Here is a 19,550-nt window from a genome sequence, read left to right on the forward strand (position 1 = left end):
CACCATATACGGTGGGTCCGATGTGAGGGCTCGAAGCTCCGACATACGTCTCACCGAAATGATAGTGACAAGGAAAGCTGTTTTCCAGGAAAGGTACAGGAGCGAGCAAGTGGCCATCGGCTCGAATGGGACAACCGTGAGTCTGGACAGGACCAGGTTGAGGTTCCACACAGGGGCCGGGTGCCAAATTTGAAGATACAGACATTCCAATCCCTTGAGGAACCTGCTGACCATGGGATTGGAGAAGACTGAGCACTCATTTTTGCCTGGGTGGAAGACCGAAATCGCTGCTAGGTGTACTCTGATGGATGAAACTGCCAGGCCCTGCTGTTAAGGACAAGAGGTCGTCTAAGATGGTAGATACTGGCACCTCCATAGAGGCAGTATTGCTCAGGGAACACCAGCAGGAGAAACGCTTCCACTTGGCCATATATATGTGGACCTAGTAGAGGGCTTTCTGCTACTCAAAAGTACGTGCTGCACTGAGCAGGAGCAACGTAGCTCAGATTGAGTTAGCCATGTAGCATCAATGGCATGAGATGGAGGGATTGCAGGTCTGGATGACAGAGTCGGCCGTGTTCCTGAGTGATCAGGTCCGGCCACAACAGAAGTGGAAATGGAGTGGTCACCGACAGATCGAGGAGAGTGGTATACCAATGCTGCCTGGGCCACACCGGGGCGATCAAGATTAAGTGGGCCTTGTCTCTGTGCAACTTGAGAAGGACCTTATGGACCAACGGGAATGAAGGAAAGGCGTAGTACAGATGGCCTTTCCACAGCATCAGAAAGGCGTCCGATAGAGAACCCAGAGAGCGCCCCGGAGAGAGCAGAACACCTGGCACTTCGGATTCTTGCGAGAGGCGAAAAAGGTCTATGTGGGGAAACCCCCACTTCCAGAAAACAGAATGGATAACGTCCAGGCGAATCCACCACTCATGAGCCAGAAAGGATCTGCCAAGGTGTTTTGGACTCCTGGGAGAAACGACGCCACCAGGTCGATCAAGTGGGCTATGCAGAATTCCCACAGGCAAATGGCTTCCTGACAGAGGGGGGACAATCATGCTCCCCCTTGTTTGTAGATGTAAAACATGGCCGTTGTGTTGTCTGTGAAAACTGCAACACCAACGGCCCTGAAGGTGTTTGCAGAACACCTGACACGCCAGGTGTACTGCTCAAAGTTCCCGTATGTTGATGTGCAGGGATCTCTCTTGTGTGGACTAAAGACCCTGTGTGTGAAGGTCCGCGAGGTGAGCGCCCCAGCCCAGAGATGAGGCGTCCATGGTTAGAACCAGGGAGGGCTGCGGGGCATGGAACGACATCCCTTCGCATACTGAGGTGGAGTTCAGCCACCAGTCCAGTGAGTTTAAGACTTCTAGTGGTACGGTGACCACTGTGCCCATGCTGTCCCAGCCTGGGCGGTATACGGTTGACAGCCAGGCCTGAAGCGGACAAGGCGCAGTCTGGCGTGTCTGGTTACGAAGGTACAAGACGCCATGTGACCCAGGAGACCGAGGCATATCCATGCTGTTGAGGTCAGGAAGCTCTGGAGGCCGTGGATAATGCTCGCCATGGACTGAAAGCAGGCGTGCGGTAGGCACACACGGGCGAGATTTGAATCCAGGACTGCTCCGATGAAGTCTACTCTTTGGGTTGGCTGCAAAGTGGACTTTTCAACATTGAACAGCAGGCCCAGCTGTCTGAACAAGCTCATGGTGAACTGAACATGAGATTGCACCTGGAGCGACCCCGAATGAGCCAGTCGTTGAGGTATGTAAACACTTGATCCCATGTCGACGGAGTGAGGCAGCCACAACGGCCACACACGTTGTAAAGATCCTTGGTTCCATGGATAGGCCAAAAGGGAAGGACGGTAAATTGGAAGTGCTGTTGGTTGACCACAAAGCGAAGGAAGCGCCTGTGCAGTGGGTAAATCCCTATGTGGAAGTACGCGTCCTTCTTGTCGAGGGCGGCATACCAGTCTCCAGGGAAGGAATAATGGTCCCCAGGGAAACCATGTGGAACTTCCCAACTTTACCATGAATTTGTTGAGTCCGTGCAGGTCCAGAATGGGTCGTAGCCCCCACTTTGCCTTGGGGATTAGAAAGTAGCGGAAGTAAAACCCCTTGCCCCTCAGTTCCTTTGGAATCTCCTTTATAGCGTTGATAGTTAGGAGCGTTTGCACCTCCTGTAGGAGTCACCGCTTGTGAGAGGGGTCCCTAAAGAGGGATGGGGAGGGAGGGTGGGAAAGGGGGGGACAAAACAAATGGAAGGCGGTATCCACTTTCCACCATACGTAAGACCCAACGGTCTGACATTATGCGGGACCACGCAGGGAGGAAATAGGAGAGCCAGTTGGTGAAAGGTGGGGAAGGATCCTGTAAGGAGACTGGTGCTCCGCCCTCTGGCACACCTTCAAAAAAGTTTTGTTTGGGCCCCGACGATGGTTTGGGGGGGACCCTGGTTCTGGCCCGTGAGAGGACCAGATTGTTTCTTCCTACCACCCCGGCCGTGTCTTCTAGAGAAGTCCTGTCTCGGCCAGGACTTCTAGTATGACAGGAAACCAGATATTTGGGCTTTGAAGAAAGCCAATGTGTTCCTGGGGAAACCTCTCATTAACAGACTGTACAATGAGGGAGCACAGTTGGGGGTGAATATACGAGTACTTCCTCTCCACTCCCTTGGCAGTGGGAGGAATGGATGCTGGAGATTGCCAGATCGTATTGGCATTAGCCTGGATGGTCCGAATAAACGGCAAAGCTATACATGTCGGGGTATCGGCAGATAAAACGTCCACTACCGGATCCTCGACCTCCACCACCTCCTCCACCTGGAGGTCCATGTTCTGTGCCACCCTGCGAAGCAAGTCTTGGTGTGCACGGAGGTCTATAGGTGGGGGGCCAGAGGAGGACGTACCCGCCACCGCCTCATCAGGGGAAGAGGAGGAGGAAATGCCAGGGACTAACGGGTCCTGGGGCAAATCTTGCTGGGGGGGGGGGGGGGGGGGGGTGTCCGGCTGCCCTAGGTCCACCATGCTAGGGGCATGGGCCTGAGCTGAGGGTAGGGCCGTCGCCTCAGAGCCTCCCCCCCACCCCCCGACTGACACTGGCTTCCGGGACTCAGGGTTCCGAGTGGGCAGAGTGAGAAGCCCCCGAGGGGACACCTTGGGCCTGATGGTATGCCCAAAGTGTCCAAAAGGACCATTGTGGGGGTCCCTGAGCAGGATCCTGCCCCTCATGGTGCCATTGGCTAGCAACATCCACGTCTTGGTCATGGACGTGGTAGCCACTTTTCTGCTTGGGATGACCTCAAGTTGGGGCAGGATGGCCACGGTGGAGCCAATCGCTCATGCTGGGTCGCACTGTCCCGCATGGTCACCCCGCGCTGCGGAGATGGGGTTCGGCGCCACTGTCTTGAGCGGTACCGCGACCTGGATCGGGACCGACGGTCGTATCAGTGCCGGGAGGCAGATCTGGATCTTGATGAAGATCTACGGGCGGAGCGGTGCCAGGATCAACTCAGAGTAGATGGGCGCCGGGATTGGTGCCGGGAGCTGGACCGGTACCGACCGTAATGGGAAGATGATCTTCGCGAGGCAGAGCGGCGCCACAAGTGTGACCGGCGCCGAGATGGTGATCGGTGCTGGGACTGCGAGCAGTGCAGTGGACGAGACCAGTGTCTGGATCAGGACCAGGACAGGGACTGGGAACCGGATCGGTGCCGTCCCGTCTCACTCTGCGATGGAGGGTACATCATGGAGGCTTTCCTTTCGAGGGAACAGCCTGCACCGGCGGCACCGAAGGTTTCAACAGTCCCGGCGCGGTGAGCGCAATCAGATCGCATGCCGTGGAGAAAGTCTTCGGGGTGGAAGGTAGGCCGAGCTCAACCGCGGTACACAATGGGGAGCTTACGTGCACCGGACTCAACGGCGCTTGTGGTGCCAGAATCAACGGTGCCAGAGTTGGAGCCTTCGCGAGGCAGTCCAGCACGGGACACTGCTCCGAGCAAGGCACAGGCCGTGCCGGCAACTTCACAGGAGTGCTTGTGCTGCTTCTTGGGTCCCAGAGACAGCAAGCGATGCCGCACTGGTGGTGTCGGAGACATCCAGTGCCGGGCCACGGAGCTGTTGCTTCCGGTGCCAGAGGCGCGCTTCGGACCAATGGGGTCAGCACCGGGTCTCGACGTGGAGCCGAGGACATTGGGCTAAGTGCCGCTTCCATAAGGAGCTGCTTCAAGCGAATGTCCCACTCCTTTTTAGTCCAAGGCTTGAATGCCTTACAAATACGGCACTTATCTGATTGATGGGATTCCCCCAGGCACTTCAAACAGGAGTCATGGGGGTTTCCCTTAGGCACTGGCTTAAGGCAGGCCAAGCACGGTTTGAAACCCGGAGACCTAGGCATGAGCCCAGGTACTGGGAGGGAGGGAAGGGGAGACGCCTCTTACCCCCAAATTGCTATGTACACTAACAACAATAACTACAACTAGAAACTACTAACAACTACTCTATAAAAACTATCTACAAGTATAAATGAGCTAAGAGCTAGGGAAGTGGAGATCAGCTAAGCTGCGCTCCACAGTTCCAACTACCGTCATGGGCAGTAAGAAGGAACTGAGGGGGCGCTGGGTCGGCCAGGGCATATATCCGGCACCATAAGGGCGCCATTCCAGGGGGCGCCTCAGCCAACTCACTGAGTGTTGCTAGGGTAAAAATCTTCCGACAATCGTGCACACGGCGCGCGCGCACCTAATTGGAATCGATATGAACAAGCATTTGAAGAACTTTAAAATTCTACCACCCATAGAAAGCCGGTACAGACCAGCTTCAGTTTCCACGCTGATTTAAAGGGTTGTCCCATGTAGACAATGTTGCAGGAATCTGGGCTTGAGGCGATAGTAGCAAGGTCTGCATCTGAAAGAATCTCCAAACCAGAGTGAAGAGGTAATAAAATCTTTACACTGCTACCAAGTGGTTGCTTAACAGCACTTTCTGGATTGCTACCTTTAATACTTGATGGGCACAAACAAAACAATGAGAGGAGGAAGATAATGCTTGATGTATGCTCTGGCAACCACTTCACCTCAGTTTTATTTAGACTGAGCTTTCACCAGCCACGTCTCATCCATGCCTCGTTTCATCTGGACACTAAGCCAGTAGCTACAATTTACAGCTAATTTGGATTTAACTACACCTGCATGAGTTTTCCCAAACAAATACTCTTTTTGGAGTAGGACCATTATAAATAGGAGGTCCAATACTTGTGAGCATCTTTCATACGAGGAACTTAATGCAGTTTATGAAAGGCAAAACATACTAAATCAATGAAGCTAGCTACCAATTAGGTACTACTTTCAGTGGAAGAAATTAAAACAGTGATCAGCCTCATATCACAGTTTCTATTCCCAGCTCTGCCACTATCTTGTTAAGTTTAGAGTCCCACAGCTCTAGTCACATCATGCTCAGAGGGACAATAAGCACTTGACAGAGAAATATTAAGTTTAATAGTGATACCTTACAGCAAAGAAGAAGGTGAAGTAAACATGCCAAGCAGAAATTTAAGAGGGATGGATAATACTGAAGCCAAGAGACCTATAACTAAGCGGAGGAGGCATGATGGAGCACAAACATTGCTCTTGTGGCAGAAGACAAACATTTCACATAGCAGATCATGTAGCAACACAAACCCCCACCTATCTCACTTGCATATTTATTATAATAAATATACACACTGTTTTCAGGCAAAATGTCTTGCACTTCACTAATTACATTTTTAAAATAGGCATTATCCAATTGTCTATTCATATAAAGGAAGCTAGAATAAGAGTGTGTCAGTGATATGCTAGAAGTTTTACTTCATACAAATAGCACGAACATTAATGAAATAGTTAATTTAGAAAGACCACACCATTTCAAACTGATAAGACTATTCACCCATCTTTACTTTTCAATGTAACTGACATTTATTTATCTATAGGAATGAGTCATGACAGCAAAAGCATTAAGCATATCAAAATCGACACACATTTAAGATCAAGCCAGAGTTCACCAAGTTAGTCAGAGGTACAGATATTGACTACCCCTCCCCCCAAAAAGTTCTTTAAAGGAGGCTGCATAGAAAATAGTGGCGAGATTGCTGAAGCGTTTATTTGCTCAAGGTAATGAGACAATCCAAAACAAACACCCTAAATAAATGCAAATACCTAATATTAATGCAACACTGTGGTTTAGACTATACACTCAGAAACTCAGTGTTATTACTTATCAGGAAACATAATTCTACTCCCTTACTTATATGTATTGTTTTGTACAGAAGTACCAAAATGTTAAGGCATTAAGATTGTGCAATGTTGCCAAGTTACAGTTGCTGTGGGAACCATACATTTGCATCTCTCAACTTAAATTTAAAATCAAGTCCCTAACACTGGAAGGGGGGGTTCGAGGGGGAGAGACCACAAGCAGGGGGAAAAATGTTGCATTAGTGCCTGTTCCATTAAAAAGAAATGTATTTGTCTATAAATTCATTATAATAAGTACTATACTACATCTGAACAGAGTTCTTACTAGAATGCAGATTCAATTTTTGAACACTGTGGGTGCATTGCATAGCAACCAACAGAACATGCAATGTTTATTAGTAATGCCTTGGGCTTAGAAGTCATGCAGAGGGGCCCAGTCATGTTTCCGAAAGGTGGTTTTGTTTTGTTCGGTTTTTTTGTTCGTTTGTTTTTTTGTGGGGGTGGGTGGGAAAGAGAGCTAAGACACTGAAGACCAAACAAAAAAAGTACTGTTACTGTACCTGCTGTCTTTTGGCTGCCATTATATTAAGCTTATCCACTTCTGGTTTGAGCGCTTTGTATTGTATTCCTAAATCCTGTTCAGTACCAGCATTTTTTAATTTCAGGATACCTTCTTCCACCTACAAGAGTGTAGATATTTTTACCATCCAGTGTACAATTTGCAGAAAAATCCAAGACATTTTATAGCTCACTTTAACAAGCAGTTATTTTTTAAACTTCAGGTATACCGTATATACTCGATCATAAGCCGGTTCATTTATAAGCTGCCCCTCCCCCCCCAATATAGGTAAGTAAAAATGGGAAATTTGTATAACCCGTTCATAAGCCGACCCTATAATTCAGGGGTCAGCAAACTTTGGCTCCTGGGCCACCAGGATAAACCGCTGTTGAGCCAATATGGTTAGGTTTACCTCCGTGCCTGCGGACGCTCGAGATAAACAGTGTCCTGGCGCACCAGCTGCTTACCCTGATGGGTCGGGACAGCAACTGGTGGGGAAATTTGGGGGGGGGGGGGGGGAGGGAGGGAGAGGAGCTGGGAGTCAGGGGAGTAACCCTTGTGATCACCCCCCACATGACCCCACCTCTAGGCCAGGATCCCCACACTCTCCCCATCCCATCCCATCCCTTCCCACCTTCTCTGGGGAGGATGTCTCTGGCCTGGCTGGAGCTGCTCCGGCAGGCTGGGCAACGCGGCCGCAGCCTGCTCTGGCAGGACAGACCGGGAGGCGCGGCCACAGCACGTTCCAGCGGGCTAGGCCGGGTGGCACAGCTGCAGCATGCTCCAGCGGGCCAGGCGGTGCGGCCACAGCCTGCTCTAGGGGGCGGGGCCAAGCAGCATGGCTGCAGCCTGCCAGCCCTGGAGCTGCAGCTGCTTCGGAGGATGGGGGGGAGAGCAGTGTGGCCAGAAGCAGAGAGACTCTGGCCCCGCCTCTTCCCTTCTGCCTCTGCTGACTATGCTGCCTCTCCTTGCTCCCACTGTTGGGGGAAGGGGCTGTGTCCCACCTCTCCCTCTCTATACCCGTTCATAAGCCGACCCCCTTCTCTGGTGCTTCCTTTTACTAAAAAAAATTCGGCTTATGAACAAGTTTATATGGTACTTGAAAGCTAGTAGATTAAGTTGGGGCAGCTTTTTCTAATAGGTTTTTCCTCCAAGTAACATGCTTCCACATATTTTTCTGTATTTAAAAAGGCAATTCCAGAGCCCAGTATGATAAAGCAACATTAACACTATCATGTACATATGGTATTATGGGTCGGCACACCCATTAAAACACAGACCCAGTTTGCATTGGGAGCAACAGACTTGGGAGCAGAAGAACAGACTAGTTGTAGGGACAATACACACACACACACAAAAAAAAGACAGCTTGTCAGAATAAGCCTAACATATGTTGGACGATGGAAAATGAAATACTGAGTTATAGATGAAAAACCACACTTACAACTTTAAGCTGAACAAGTAGCTTGTAGACATCCGCCATGTCAGCCAAGATAAGCAGCCGGGTAACAGCAGACAGGAGAGCACGAGCTGCTCGTACCATGTTCCCACGTTTCACTGAGGAGCAGGGGTCATCTGCAAACTCTCCTGAGGCACTCTTCATTGAGTCACCTGCACAAATATCAGCAAGAATGTCTTTTCTCAGGTTTAGAATGTTACATACTTCATTTCAGAATTACACTTTGAAAGATAAGGAATTTATTTGAATGAGTTCAATCTTAGAAAGTATCAGAAAGTGTTCACTCCTGGGTTACTACATCCAGTGATTACTATAAAACTGAAGGTACCTACACTTCACTCTTCCCAGTGTGGACAGGAAGCATTAAAAATGTCACTAAAACACTAGATTCATAGATTTTGCACCGAAGTTCAGTTTTAGCCTTTGTTTCAAATTAGAGGAACTAGAACCTTGGGATGGGGGGGAAGGAATTACCAAAGTTTCAGCAAGCACGCTAAAAGCATCAGTAAAGAAGGTATGGCAAGGGTTCAACTTACAAAGCTTGCAGACATCACACAACATGAAGCCTCTAATCATGTTTAAATATGCTTACAATAACTTGAAGGGTTACAGTGAACTTAAATACACTTGTGGAAATTTCACTCCCTTAAATTGCTGCAACTTACAGCCAAGATTACTAAGCATTTGAATAAACAAAGTGAAGCAGAGAAGAGACATTTTTCTCTAATCTTTCAAATTCTGTGTGTATAGTCAGAGTCCCATGATTGCATGGGTTTTTCACACAGCAACAAGGGATAAAACATTTAAAATCCACACAAGGAAGTGTTGTTTTAAAAGTAGAATATAATATCTGAAACTAGTTGGCTCGATTTCAAGTTGACTATCTCTGAAGAAAAACCCAGGGGGGAGGGGGAAATGGGGGATGGGGAGAGAAGGAGACAGGAGTATAAATTTCCTGGTTTCCAGTTAATGCTAGGGCTACATCTACAGTAAAGCACTTACATCGGTAAAGCTGCACCGATGTGGCTACGCCACTGTAACACTTGTGGTGGAGACACTCAAAGCCGACGGGAAAGATGCGGTAACTATGAAGGCAGGAGAAGCTGACATAATGCTGTCCGGACCCGCACTTAGGTCAGTATAACTTACAATGCTCAGTGGTGTGGATTATCCATACTCCTGAGCAACCAAAATTATACCAAAGTAACCTGTAGTGTAGACAAGGGTCTAGGTTTTGAAAAAAACAATTATATTAATTACCTGGAAACACAGAACTGAAGTTCCTCGAACAAAAACTTTAATTTGGCTCTTGTATCCCACCAACCTGTGCATCTTTCATCTACAAAGAAGAAAGGTACAGCAGGGCCTACCCCTAGGGAATTTCTGCAACAATCCCACTGGTGCCGCTATTAAATTCAGCTTCACCAAACTTAACATAGATCAAATGTAGTCTCCAGCAACTTCCAGTGTTTTTAACCACAATCTCTCAAACCTGTATATACAGACGCTCCCAGTCGTACATAAACGTTCCGTAACGCCTTGCGTAACTCAAATTTTGCATAAGTTGGGAACGTACAGTATACCCAACAATTACACCCAAAAAAAACCAACCAAACCAAAAAAAACCCCACACCACTATTTCTAGCTTACGGAACTTTTTCTGTAAGTGCGGATTTGCATAAGTCGGATTTGCGTAACCCAGGGGGTGCCTGTATATCGTTCTAGAAAGAGGCTATGTGAGGCAGACTCCGTGCCCAAGCTTTCTACTTTTAAATACCTAGAATCCAAATACGACAGCTAGGTGCTTGGATCTCTCAGTCAAGACCCAGTGTGGCTATTTATAGTCCTTATAAAAATACCACCAGTTTAGGCAGTTGAAGTTTCCCACTGAAGCAAAAGGAGGTATCCTGGCTATTTTCAATGCTAGCCACAAAACATTGCCTCAAACAGAGCAGAAAATATTGTTAGAAGTTAAACTGTGAATGGTCCTGAAGATGTACCACACGGCTTATTGTTAAAAAGTATCTCAATTCCTTTTCACAAGATAGCAGTAGAAAGTGTTTTTACTTTGTATGTTGGGTATTATATCATACTGATGTAAAGCTGCTTATAAACTACCTCCACAGGGAAGTTAAAACCCCAAAATGTTTTGATATTTACACCAAATATGTTACAAAGTGGTTCACAGTATAAAGATAAAAAAAATGATGCAAACAAGTTGCCTAGTGAAGACACAATTATACTGTGATATTCCTACTGTACTTTTTGAACTGTAGTCTATGGATCTCACTTGTTAAGTAAAACAAATCTGAACTTCAGCTGGTATCTTATTACAATGCAAAGGCAAGAGCCACTTGCGTGATTAGACACCCTCATTCAGTTTGACTTCATGACCATTCAAAAGTGTGAAAGAGTCAGTTCGTCCACATTAAGAGGAGCAAGTAGTCTCATTTAGATTTCTCTCCCAGTGCTGCACACTACCTGCAGTGAAGTAGATCACAAAAATACTTTTGGAATCATGAGGGATAAAAGCAATTCTTGGATTGCTTAGTATTTCAAGATCTCAACTGTCCTCCTTTCCTCAAGCCCCTACATTTGCTTCAGTTCAGAGTCTGCCAGAGATTCTCAGACACTGGCCTGTGGATCACTGGGGATCAGCAGAAAATGTGCTAGTCTATTTCCAGGTGATAAATCATAAGACACCTAAAGGTGCTGTGAATTTTCCTAATATAGTATCACTCTTCCACATATTTAATTGTTATAACTGCCACAGAAAGAACATGTAATTGTGAATGTTCAGGGAGGTGTTTCTAAAACAGCCTCTACTTTTCATTACATTTGAGTTAAGAGAACAGTTACTTGGGAATCAAAAAGAGTATCAAACGTTGCTTCATTTAACACAAGTCATTTATAGAAAAGATATTCAGTACACATGAAAGCTTTATGACTCTATATAAAACTTCATTTTACATCAGTTAACTTTAACAAAGAACTCAGAATTCTCTGACATTTAGTTAAGACTGAGGATTTTTATTTTCTATATCCACAAAGTTTATAGGAGCTTTTATGAGGTTGACCAAGTGTGCTTTCCCCAGTGCACTAGTACTTCATATTGCCATATGTTGGTGCAGTCAGTTGATTTAGAACCACCATGGACATTCTGTTCCGTAGACTTAAAAATCAGTGACCGTTAGTCCCAGGGGTTGGATCCCAGAATGTACAATAAATGGTTAAACACTAAGCCAATTGCTAAACTTGGATGTATGAGGTGATCGGTACCCCAAAATTGGCATAGGCAGCTTTATAAACCATGTATGAATTTTGGGGAATGGTAGGGGACAGAAGAGCTTTAGAGATTGATAATCATACCTAAAATATAGGTCTGGCTTATTTTTGCAAATTTGAAGGGTGGGGGGTGAGGGGAGTGTTAAAAGTTTAGGGCGGGCAGAAAGGATGCTCAGTGCTCTTGCAACTGATTGTCTTCCAGAAGAACTTCAAAGTCTGGTGAACTCCTGGGTCCCACAGAAGTCTGTGACAAGTCTCAGACTTCAGTGGGGCCAGGATTTCAGCCCATGAGTCTAGGATACAGAACTTGGAATAGTATACTGAGTTTTCATAGTGAAGATGTAGCAATAGTAATCTAACCCAAATAAAATTTTCTCAGACAGGCGCTTAATCAGTTATTCCTTGACATGGCTACTAAAGAAAAAAAAAAATCAAAAAAAAAAAAAAAAAAATCAGTAACTGATAAGAGTTTAACTTGTAGGAATGTGTACAAAAAAAAAAGTCTTGAGACTAAAAAGCTTAGAATTAGTTTAATTCTGAACTCTATGAAGTTCAGTAGTGTTATATCCTGGGAAGTGTCTCCAAATGGTAAGCAGTTCTTTGGAATTGAATCTTTAAAGTTAAACTTAGATATTTCATTAAATGATGTAAGGTTGGACATCTCTCTTGAATAAGTGGGCTATTAGATCTTACATCAAGGCATTCAACTGCCACCCCTGCTCACACCCACACAGAATGGTCCCAAGAATAGGATGCTGTCTGATCACTACGGAGAATGAGGTACCACTGAGTTCTTCACAACCATATTTAAGATGAGCAATATGCTGCTTTCAGTGTTTTGCCACATGAAGCATCTTGGAGTTTTTGTAAAACAAAACCAAATTCCAAATATCAAGCTACAGCTGCCCAGTTACAGCATTTCCAACTGGAGATGTTAAGGATAGAAATAAATCTAAAGTTGAGACATAGGAATTGCAAAACCGTATTGGATCACTGGTCAATCTAGTTTGGTATCCTGCAGCTCCAAAAGCAGCCAGTACAAACTTACTTCAAAAGGTGCAAAAACCCCTGCAGTAGGCAGCTAAGAAGTTTAAGCAAGCTAATTCTCTGTTTGTCTCCTATGTCAAACACAATTGCTTCATCTAGTGTTTTTGTAAAGCAACAAGGAGGTAAAAACTGATTGGGGGGAGGGGTATATTTCTCACGGGACTGCCACACACACACACACACACACACACACACACACACACTAGTTATGCCATCTTGACATAAGGGTTGCAGATTTAGCATTATTATTTAAATATCTAGGGGGACAAATTTCACCCAATTTGAGTCCTGCAGGGGACTTTCAGGGCTGGGAAGAAATCAGTCTCACTATGTATGCATGAAAGCATTAACTCTGACCTAAGCATATTTCAGTCTCAACATTACATATTTTAGTCTCAACATTAAGATGTGCAGTTACATTCAAGCTTTCATAGTATGGCCCACTAGCAAGACTTATTTTAGCCTTTATAGAAAAACTGAAGAGCTTAAGTAACAATCTCTTAAATGGAGGAAAAAAGTAGAGAGCAAGAACTTGTGTACGAGATCTACCAAATGTTAGGTGGTCTTTTTTTGAATGGATGGTATGGTATGGAAGAAATTTAAGAGCATGTATCTCTGATGCAAGTAAATGACAAAATCATTGGTTATCGTAAATCATAACAGTCAGGATTTCTTTCCTTTGCATTCATCCTGTGCCTGGTCTTTGAAGAAATATGCGCCATTCAAAATGCTCCTTTGGATTTCACTAAGTGTAGGCATAAAGTATGGTAAAGTGAATACATTTAAATGTACTTGTCAGAACCAAATATAGGATCCATACTTCTCCTCTCACTATTCTAAATGGACTGAGTTGCTAAAATTCAATACAAAAAAAGGCAGCAGTGTCCACTTCACTCATTCCCCACTCAAGACGGTTGACTTCTAAAACTAACACTGCACCAGGCTTCAGATGTTAGCTAGAAAGGTTAAGAGCATGGGGAGAAGGGATTTTGTTTTTAAAATAGCAAGCTAACAAGTTAGTTGTGAAGTAAAGGGCCATTCCTCTGATTGTAATTTAAAAAAAATATATCTATCTATATCTTTCAAAGGGCTTTGTCACCACTAAAAACTCAAACTATGCTCCAATTATCCCCCACCTTGATTACTGCACACCCCACGGCTCCTCCTCTCACACTCCATATTCCTCTCTCGTCAGACTGTTCATGTCCTTCACCTCCCCCCCCCAACCCCAATCTGTTCCACGGGCTACCTATTCTCCACCACTTGAAGGCCAGGATAGAAGATTGATATCAGAGGCCCCATCTGTATAGCTCCACCCCAATGTACACACCCAGCCCCACATCTTGCCACTGATACCACCCTCAATGCTCAGTTCAACTGAGTAAGAGGCTTTCCATGCTGTCCCCTATATCTGAAAGATCTTCTATTGCAGCTTGCCAAGCTACCACCTTTTGTTCAAAACTCCTGATTACTCACTTTTTCCATGCCTACAAAATGCAAGTTGATAATTATGGAATTCTGTCCATTCCTCATTGAGCCTTCCTTGAGGGGTAGAGACAATAAGGATTTCATAGTTGGTTCTAAAGAAATGTCCGTGGCCTGGCTTGATCAGACAGATGTTTACAGGCTCTTTAGAAAAACAGTCACACTTCAAAATAAGCCAGAAAAATTTGAGAACTCCCAAACCTGGTTGGCTACAAGTGACAGTATTAATCACACTGGTTTATTTCCTGCAAAAAGTGAGCAGAGGCCCTTACAAATTTGTGATATCTCAGGAAGTAACTAGAATCTGTTTGCTTAAACCATAAGAGCTCTATCTGAGCTTTCTGAAACAGTTTAAAGGAATTAGGCACCTAACTCCCATTAAGTTTCCATGGGGATTTGGACAACTGTCCCTTTGAAATTTTCTACCTTAGTCTCTTCCTAAACTGTATCACTCTGATGTACCAAGGGAAATTGAGGATTTGTTTTATTTTGTTACGTGATCTGTCCTGTTGTTCAGTTTCAGAATAGCTTCATTCACAAGTAAAATGTTTAGTTGAATATGCTCTCAATGGGAGTAGTGTTATTAACCAGTTCCTTTCAGAAGCTAGTTAGTTACAGGATTGCTTACCATAGCAGTCGTTTTTTCAACTACATTATCTTCACAGAACCATTTAGAAGGCACATCCATATCCCTTGAGCCCAACATTCTACTAACAGAAGATATAAAGTTACCATCCCCTCTTCAGTTCCCTTATATCCACCAGCCAGAATGGTCAAAGAACCTACCTCCTTTTTAGGAGAAGTGTTGTAGCTTAGATTGGAGTTTCAAGGTCATTTTTAAAGTTTTAGAATTACATTAGCTAGATCTAAAGTTATAAATCAGAGAAGTGGTTCTCAACTTATTTACCATTGTGGACTGCATCCAATACTACTTCTATGATCCTGAGAATGTCACATGAGCCGCAGCTATGTGCTGACTGGGCCGCAGGTTGAGAACCACTGGATCATAGGGTTTGGTTTTATTTAAAGTTTTTTCTGATAGATTCGTAAGCACTACTGAAGATAAACCTATCTATTACATACTACTCAAAGTTATAGGATTACAGAACCAAGTTGACACTGCTGATCACATTTTACCTAACACTTAAGTAGTCTGAACCTGATTGAACCAACTGACTAATGCTGCACTACTTTAGAGACAGTAGCTCAGGAATAGAGAAGTAGTAGTACTGCAAGTAACTGACAAGCAGCTATTTCTCATTGTTTCTGGTGAACAAAAGCAAGGATAATTTATACAGGCAGTTCAGAAATAACATTTTAGAAACACAGTGATAATTAAGGAATAGGGACCAAGCTGGCAATTTAGATGAAGTAGGTTTATTCATATCACTCTTCCGGTCCCAGGGCGCTAGGTTTCTCTACAGAATACTTACACACTTTGATATTCACTGGCATGCAGCCATTTCAAAACGGTCTTATGACTACAATGAAGCTGACAAGAAGCGGATAGGAACAGCATGGATTGTGGTTGTGAACCAAAATATAGTTCATCCAGGATCAGCTTTACTCCCATGACCATTCAGAAAGATGTACTTAAGTTATAACATAAGCTGGATCCAAGATCTAGACCCTTGTAACCCAACTGGACCTGGTGACAAGTGTTGGGTTTGGGTATGAAAAGACTCTACCCTCTAAGGGCTCAGGTTTGGTCATTTTTTTTCTGCTGTGTGCATGGGGTTCCAACTTCCTAAAGCCCGCCTCTGACTTTGTCTGTTAATGGTTATCCTCCTCTGCTTTTCCCCTCTACTCCTCAGCCCTTCCTCCTCGGCCATTCCCCCTGCCCCACAGTCCTGTTCTCCTCAACTCTCTCCCCATATTCTTCCCCTTCCCTCAACTCCATCTTCACTCCCCAGCCCTTCTGATCCCTGGGGGACATCACAGCCCTGCCTCTGGTAGCAAGGTACCTGGAAGACGAATGACATTGTTTTGTAGCACTGCCAAACTCCCCAAAGAGGAACTGTGGTTGATTCAAAGGGGAGTGGAAGCTGAAATGGTACCACCATTGCAGTACGTAGGAGCATCCCAGTGCTGCTGACAGGTTGAGCCAACTGGAAGAAAATCAGGGACAGGTGTCCCTTTCCTTCCTTTGCATGGGGTGGTGGGTGACAGCCTCCCAGGCCTGCATGCAGAGGTCTGAACCCTGGGCTTGCACTGCTGGGCAAGCAGATGCTCTGGATAAGGTGGCAAAGCTGTTTGGTCTTATCCCAGAGATAGGGCATCTATACAAACAGTTGCTGATCCACTGGTCCCTGTGACAGAGGTGGCTTCCCCGCTACAGGGGCCAACCTCACCAGTTCTCGCAGGCCGAGCTTCTGTGGGGCAAAAACACCACTGATCCTCTGGGCATAGACCATCCCACCTCTGGGCATAGACCATCCCACCTCTGGGCATAGCTCCCGGAGCAAAAATTAAGTCCCTATAAGTGTTGGGTATGAAAACAATTTGACACTCCTGGGCTGGGTTCAGGTTCAGGTCAGGCTTTAAACTTAGGCCCAAACAGACCTCTACAAAGAAGCATATAGTCTTGACAACCCAGGAGGCTCACACTACAGCCAGTCTTATTTTATTATTCAATATAAACATTTAAGGGCTGGTATACACTAAAAAGTTAGGTCAACTTAACTACATCACTCAGCGGTGTGAAAAAACGTGTGGAAATGTAATTAAACGGATCTAAGTCCAGGTGTAGGCACTGCTAGGTTGATGGAAGACCTAGCACCGCCTCTCAGAGAAGTGTATTTACTACAGCAACCGAAGAACCTCTCCCATTGCTGCACAAAGTGTCTACATTGCAGAGCTACCATAGCACAGCAGCATTTCTAGAGTAAAAGAAAGACCCATATATTGCATTAATGAAGCACATTCAACAATATAGAGAACTACAGCTCACTAATTCAGCTACAGAACCAGAGCTATTTTATGCTAATATTCAGCTCTCCATTCTATATCAGTCTTGATTGGGAGGTGATGTAGTTTACTGACCGCAATATAACATTTTGTCCCTAACAAAAATCAAAGCACTGTCATTCAGCAGACATAGGCAAAACACCAACCCTGTTAGTTTAGAAATTAAATCAATTATGGTGAACGAGCATCACTTCAGGAGAGTTATATTCATGCTGTATATTAGCCAGATTCTCAAGAGACAGAGCTCCCTATAATATTCTTAGATATGAAGAGCTAGCAAAGTCAGATGGCAATTTAGATAGGAACATTTCAAACTAACAGCACACAGGGATTTGGTCAGACTTTTGTATGTTCTACCTCTGTAGAGACCTCAGCTATTTATGCTTAGAAATATAAATGCAAGCTAAGGAAAACCAGCATCTGTTCACTTTGAGAACAAGGATTTCCCAATGTGAAGCAAAAATTCAAAATTAAGACTAAGTCAGATCACATTAGTTGGGGGGGGGGGCGGGGGGGTTGTGCAAAATTAACAGGCAGAGAGACCTCCCAAGTACATTGGACCTTGATGTTTGGGGGAAATTGGCAGGGAAGGAAAAGGGCATGAGCATAAGGAAATTGCAGTGAACATCTTCACGGCTCCAGAACAAAATAAGATTATCTCACATTCTGCTGGAGAAAGGATGTCAGACTAGTTTAAAAAGTTATATATACACATACACGCCCACCTCTCAATATATCAAGTCATTCAATTGCTTCACATGCCTCCCCCTACACAATTTAATATACAAATGAGAGCAGAGATACCTGTATTTTGTAGGAACAAGAAAGAGCAAGGTAGTAAAAGGTTTTGGGACGAAGAGCCCAACATTTACTGTTATTTGCCTAAAAAGTTTTCTGAAGGGCTGTTGTTGCTCTGCATACTTATCACAGTGCACATAGGCTAGATTAACAATCTCCTTCATGCAAATTGTCCCAACAGTTGAGCCCTGTGGCCATGCCAGAGCAATATACAATGCAACATCACAAGGAAGGAGTGCAAAACTTCAGTGGGATGGGCCAAGAGAGTCAGATGCCCAATAAGCACTCAGAAAAAATTAGAAAAGATTGTTTGGATAACCTTTATAAATATTTTTTAAATCTGTGGGTGGCCATAGCCCAATTAGCGCTACTAATACATCAAGTTTAATTTGAGTTGTTGATGGTGTGGGAAAGGAAGGAGAAATGGAGAAACTTTAAAGAGTGAAAGTAGTATTTCACCCTTATAGAATGCTCACAGCTGAAGGAATTTTGTTCCCAAAGAGTCACTTTCAGACTCGGGTGCAGAAAATTTCAGCTATAAGAGTTCTATGTTTTGGAAAGTTAACTGGGGGAGGGAGTCATATTGAAGCAGTTTGACAACCTTCATTACTGCTTTTCACTATAAACATAGGGATTGGCAACCTTTGGCCCCTGGCGGGCCAGGGGCGTTTGTTTACCTGCCGCATCCGCAGGTTCGGCTGGTCGCAGCTCCCACTGGCCGCGGCTCACTGCTCCAGGCCAATGGGGGCTGTGGGAAAGCTAGCACATCCCTTGCCCCATGCTGCTTCCCACAGCCCCCCATTGGCCTGGAGCGGCTAGTCGCGGCCAGCGGAAGCTGTGATGGGCTGAACCTGCGGACGCAGCAGGTAAACAAACTGGCCCAGCCTGCCAGGGCACTCTGGCGGGCCGCGGGCCAAAGATTGCCGATCCCTGCTATAACATATTGTGGAAAGATCAACTAGCTCACAGCTTGAGGAATTTCTTCCTCCTTTGCACAGAGCTCCATTTGTAGCTCATCAGCACCACTAATAACTACAGTAACTCAGTTAACGTTGTCCCAGTTAACTTTTTTCGTGGTTACGTTGCTGATCAATTAGAGAACATGCTCGTTTAAAGTTGCAAAATGCTCCCTTAACATTGCTTGGCAGCCACCAGCTTTGGCCATTGCTTTCAGGAAGAGCAGCCTGTTGGAGCTAGCTGGTGGGGGTTTGGAACCAGGGTAGATCGGCAGCCCCCCGTTCCCCCATCAGCTCCCCTAAGTTCCCTGTGCAGCAGCCACCCAGCAGGCTATCAATTGCTGGGCAGGTGAGCTGTCCCCCTCCCCCCACTGCCGTGTTCTGCTCCTACCCTCTGCCTTGGAGCCTCCTGCTTGCTGTGCGGGGGGAGAAGAGGGGTGCTAATGTCAGGGTGTCCCCCCCGCCCTCCCACTCCTGTATGTCATCTCCACAGAGCAGGGGGGATGGAGGGGACACAACAGGGCTCAGGACAGAGGGAACTTGCTGGCAGCAGCTGCGGTCTTAATTTGCTGATCTACTTAAAAAGGCAATGTACTTAGAGGGGGGGTCAGCATACTGAAAAGGGCAATGCATGTCTCTCACACACACACACACACACACACACACACACACACACACACAGAGTCTCTCTCTGTCTCTCCCCCACACACACACGGTGTGTGTGTCTCTCTCTGCCATGCTGTGTCTCTTCCCTCCATTT

At 45.5% G+C, this 19,550-nt stretch overlaps 1 protein-coding gene across 1 annotated transcript in view; it reads right to left on the reverse strand.

The window, feature by feature from the left end:
- The window catches only part of CTNNA1 (catenin alpha 1), a 214,369-nt gene that overhangs the window by 150,845 nt on the left and 43,974 nt on the right, over window positions 1-19,550 (reverse strand). Inside the window, exons 4-5 of the mRNA XM_065555883.1 lie at window positions 8,238-8,404; window positions 6,795-6,914 (exon numbers count right to left, since the gene is read on the reverse strand). Of these exons, the coding sequence (XP_065411955.1) occupies window positions 6,795-6,914; window positions 8,238-8,404 (287 nt within the window). The remainder of the gene's footprint in view (window positions 1-6,794; window positions 6,915-8,237; window positions 8,405-19,550) is intronic.

This window comes from Chrysemys picta, chromosome 8 (assembly GCF_011386835.1).
Source record: "Chrysemys picta bellii isolate R12L10 chromosome 8, ASM1138683v2, whole genome shotgun sequence".
Lineage (NCBI taxonomy): Eukaryota > Metazoa > Chordata > Testudines > Emydidae > Chrysemys > Chrysemys picta.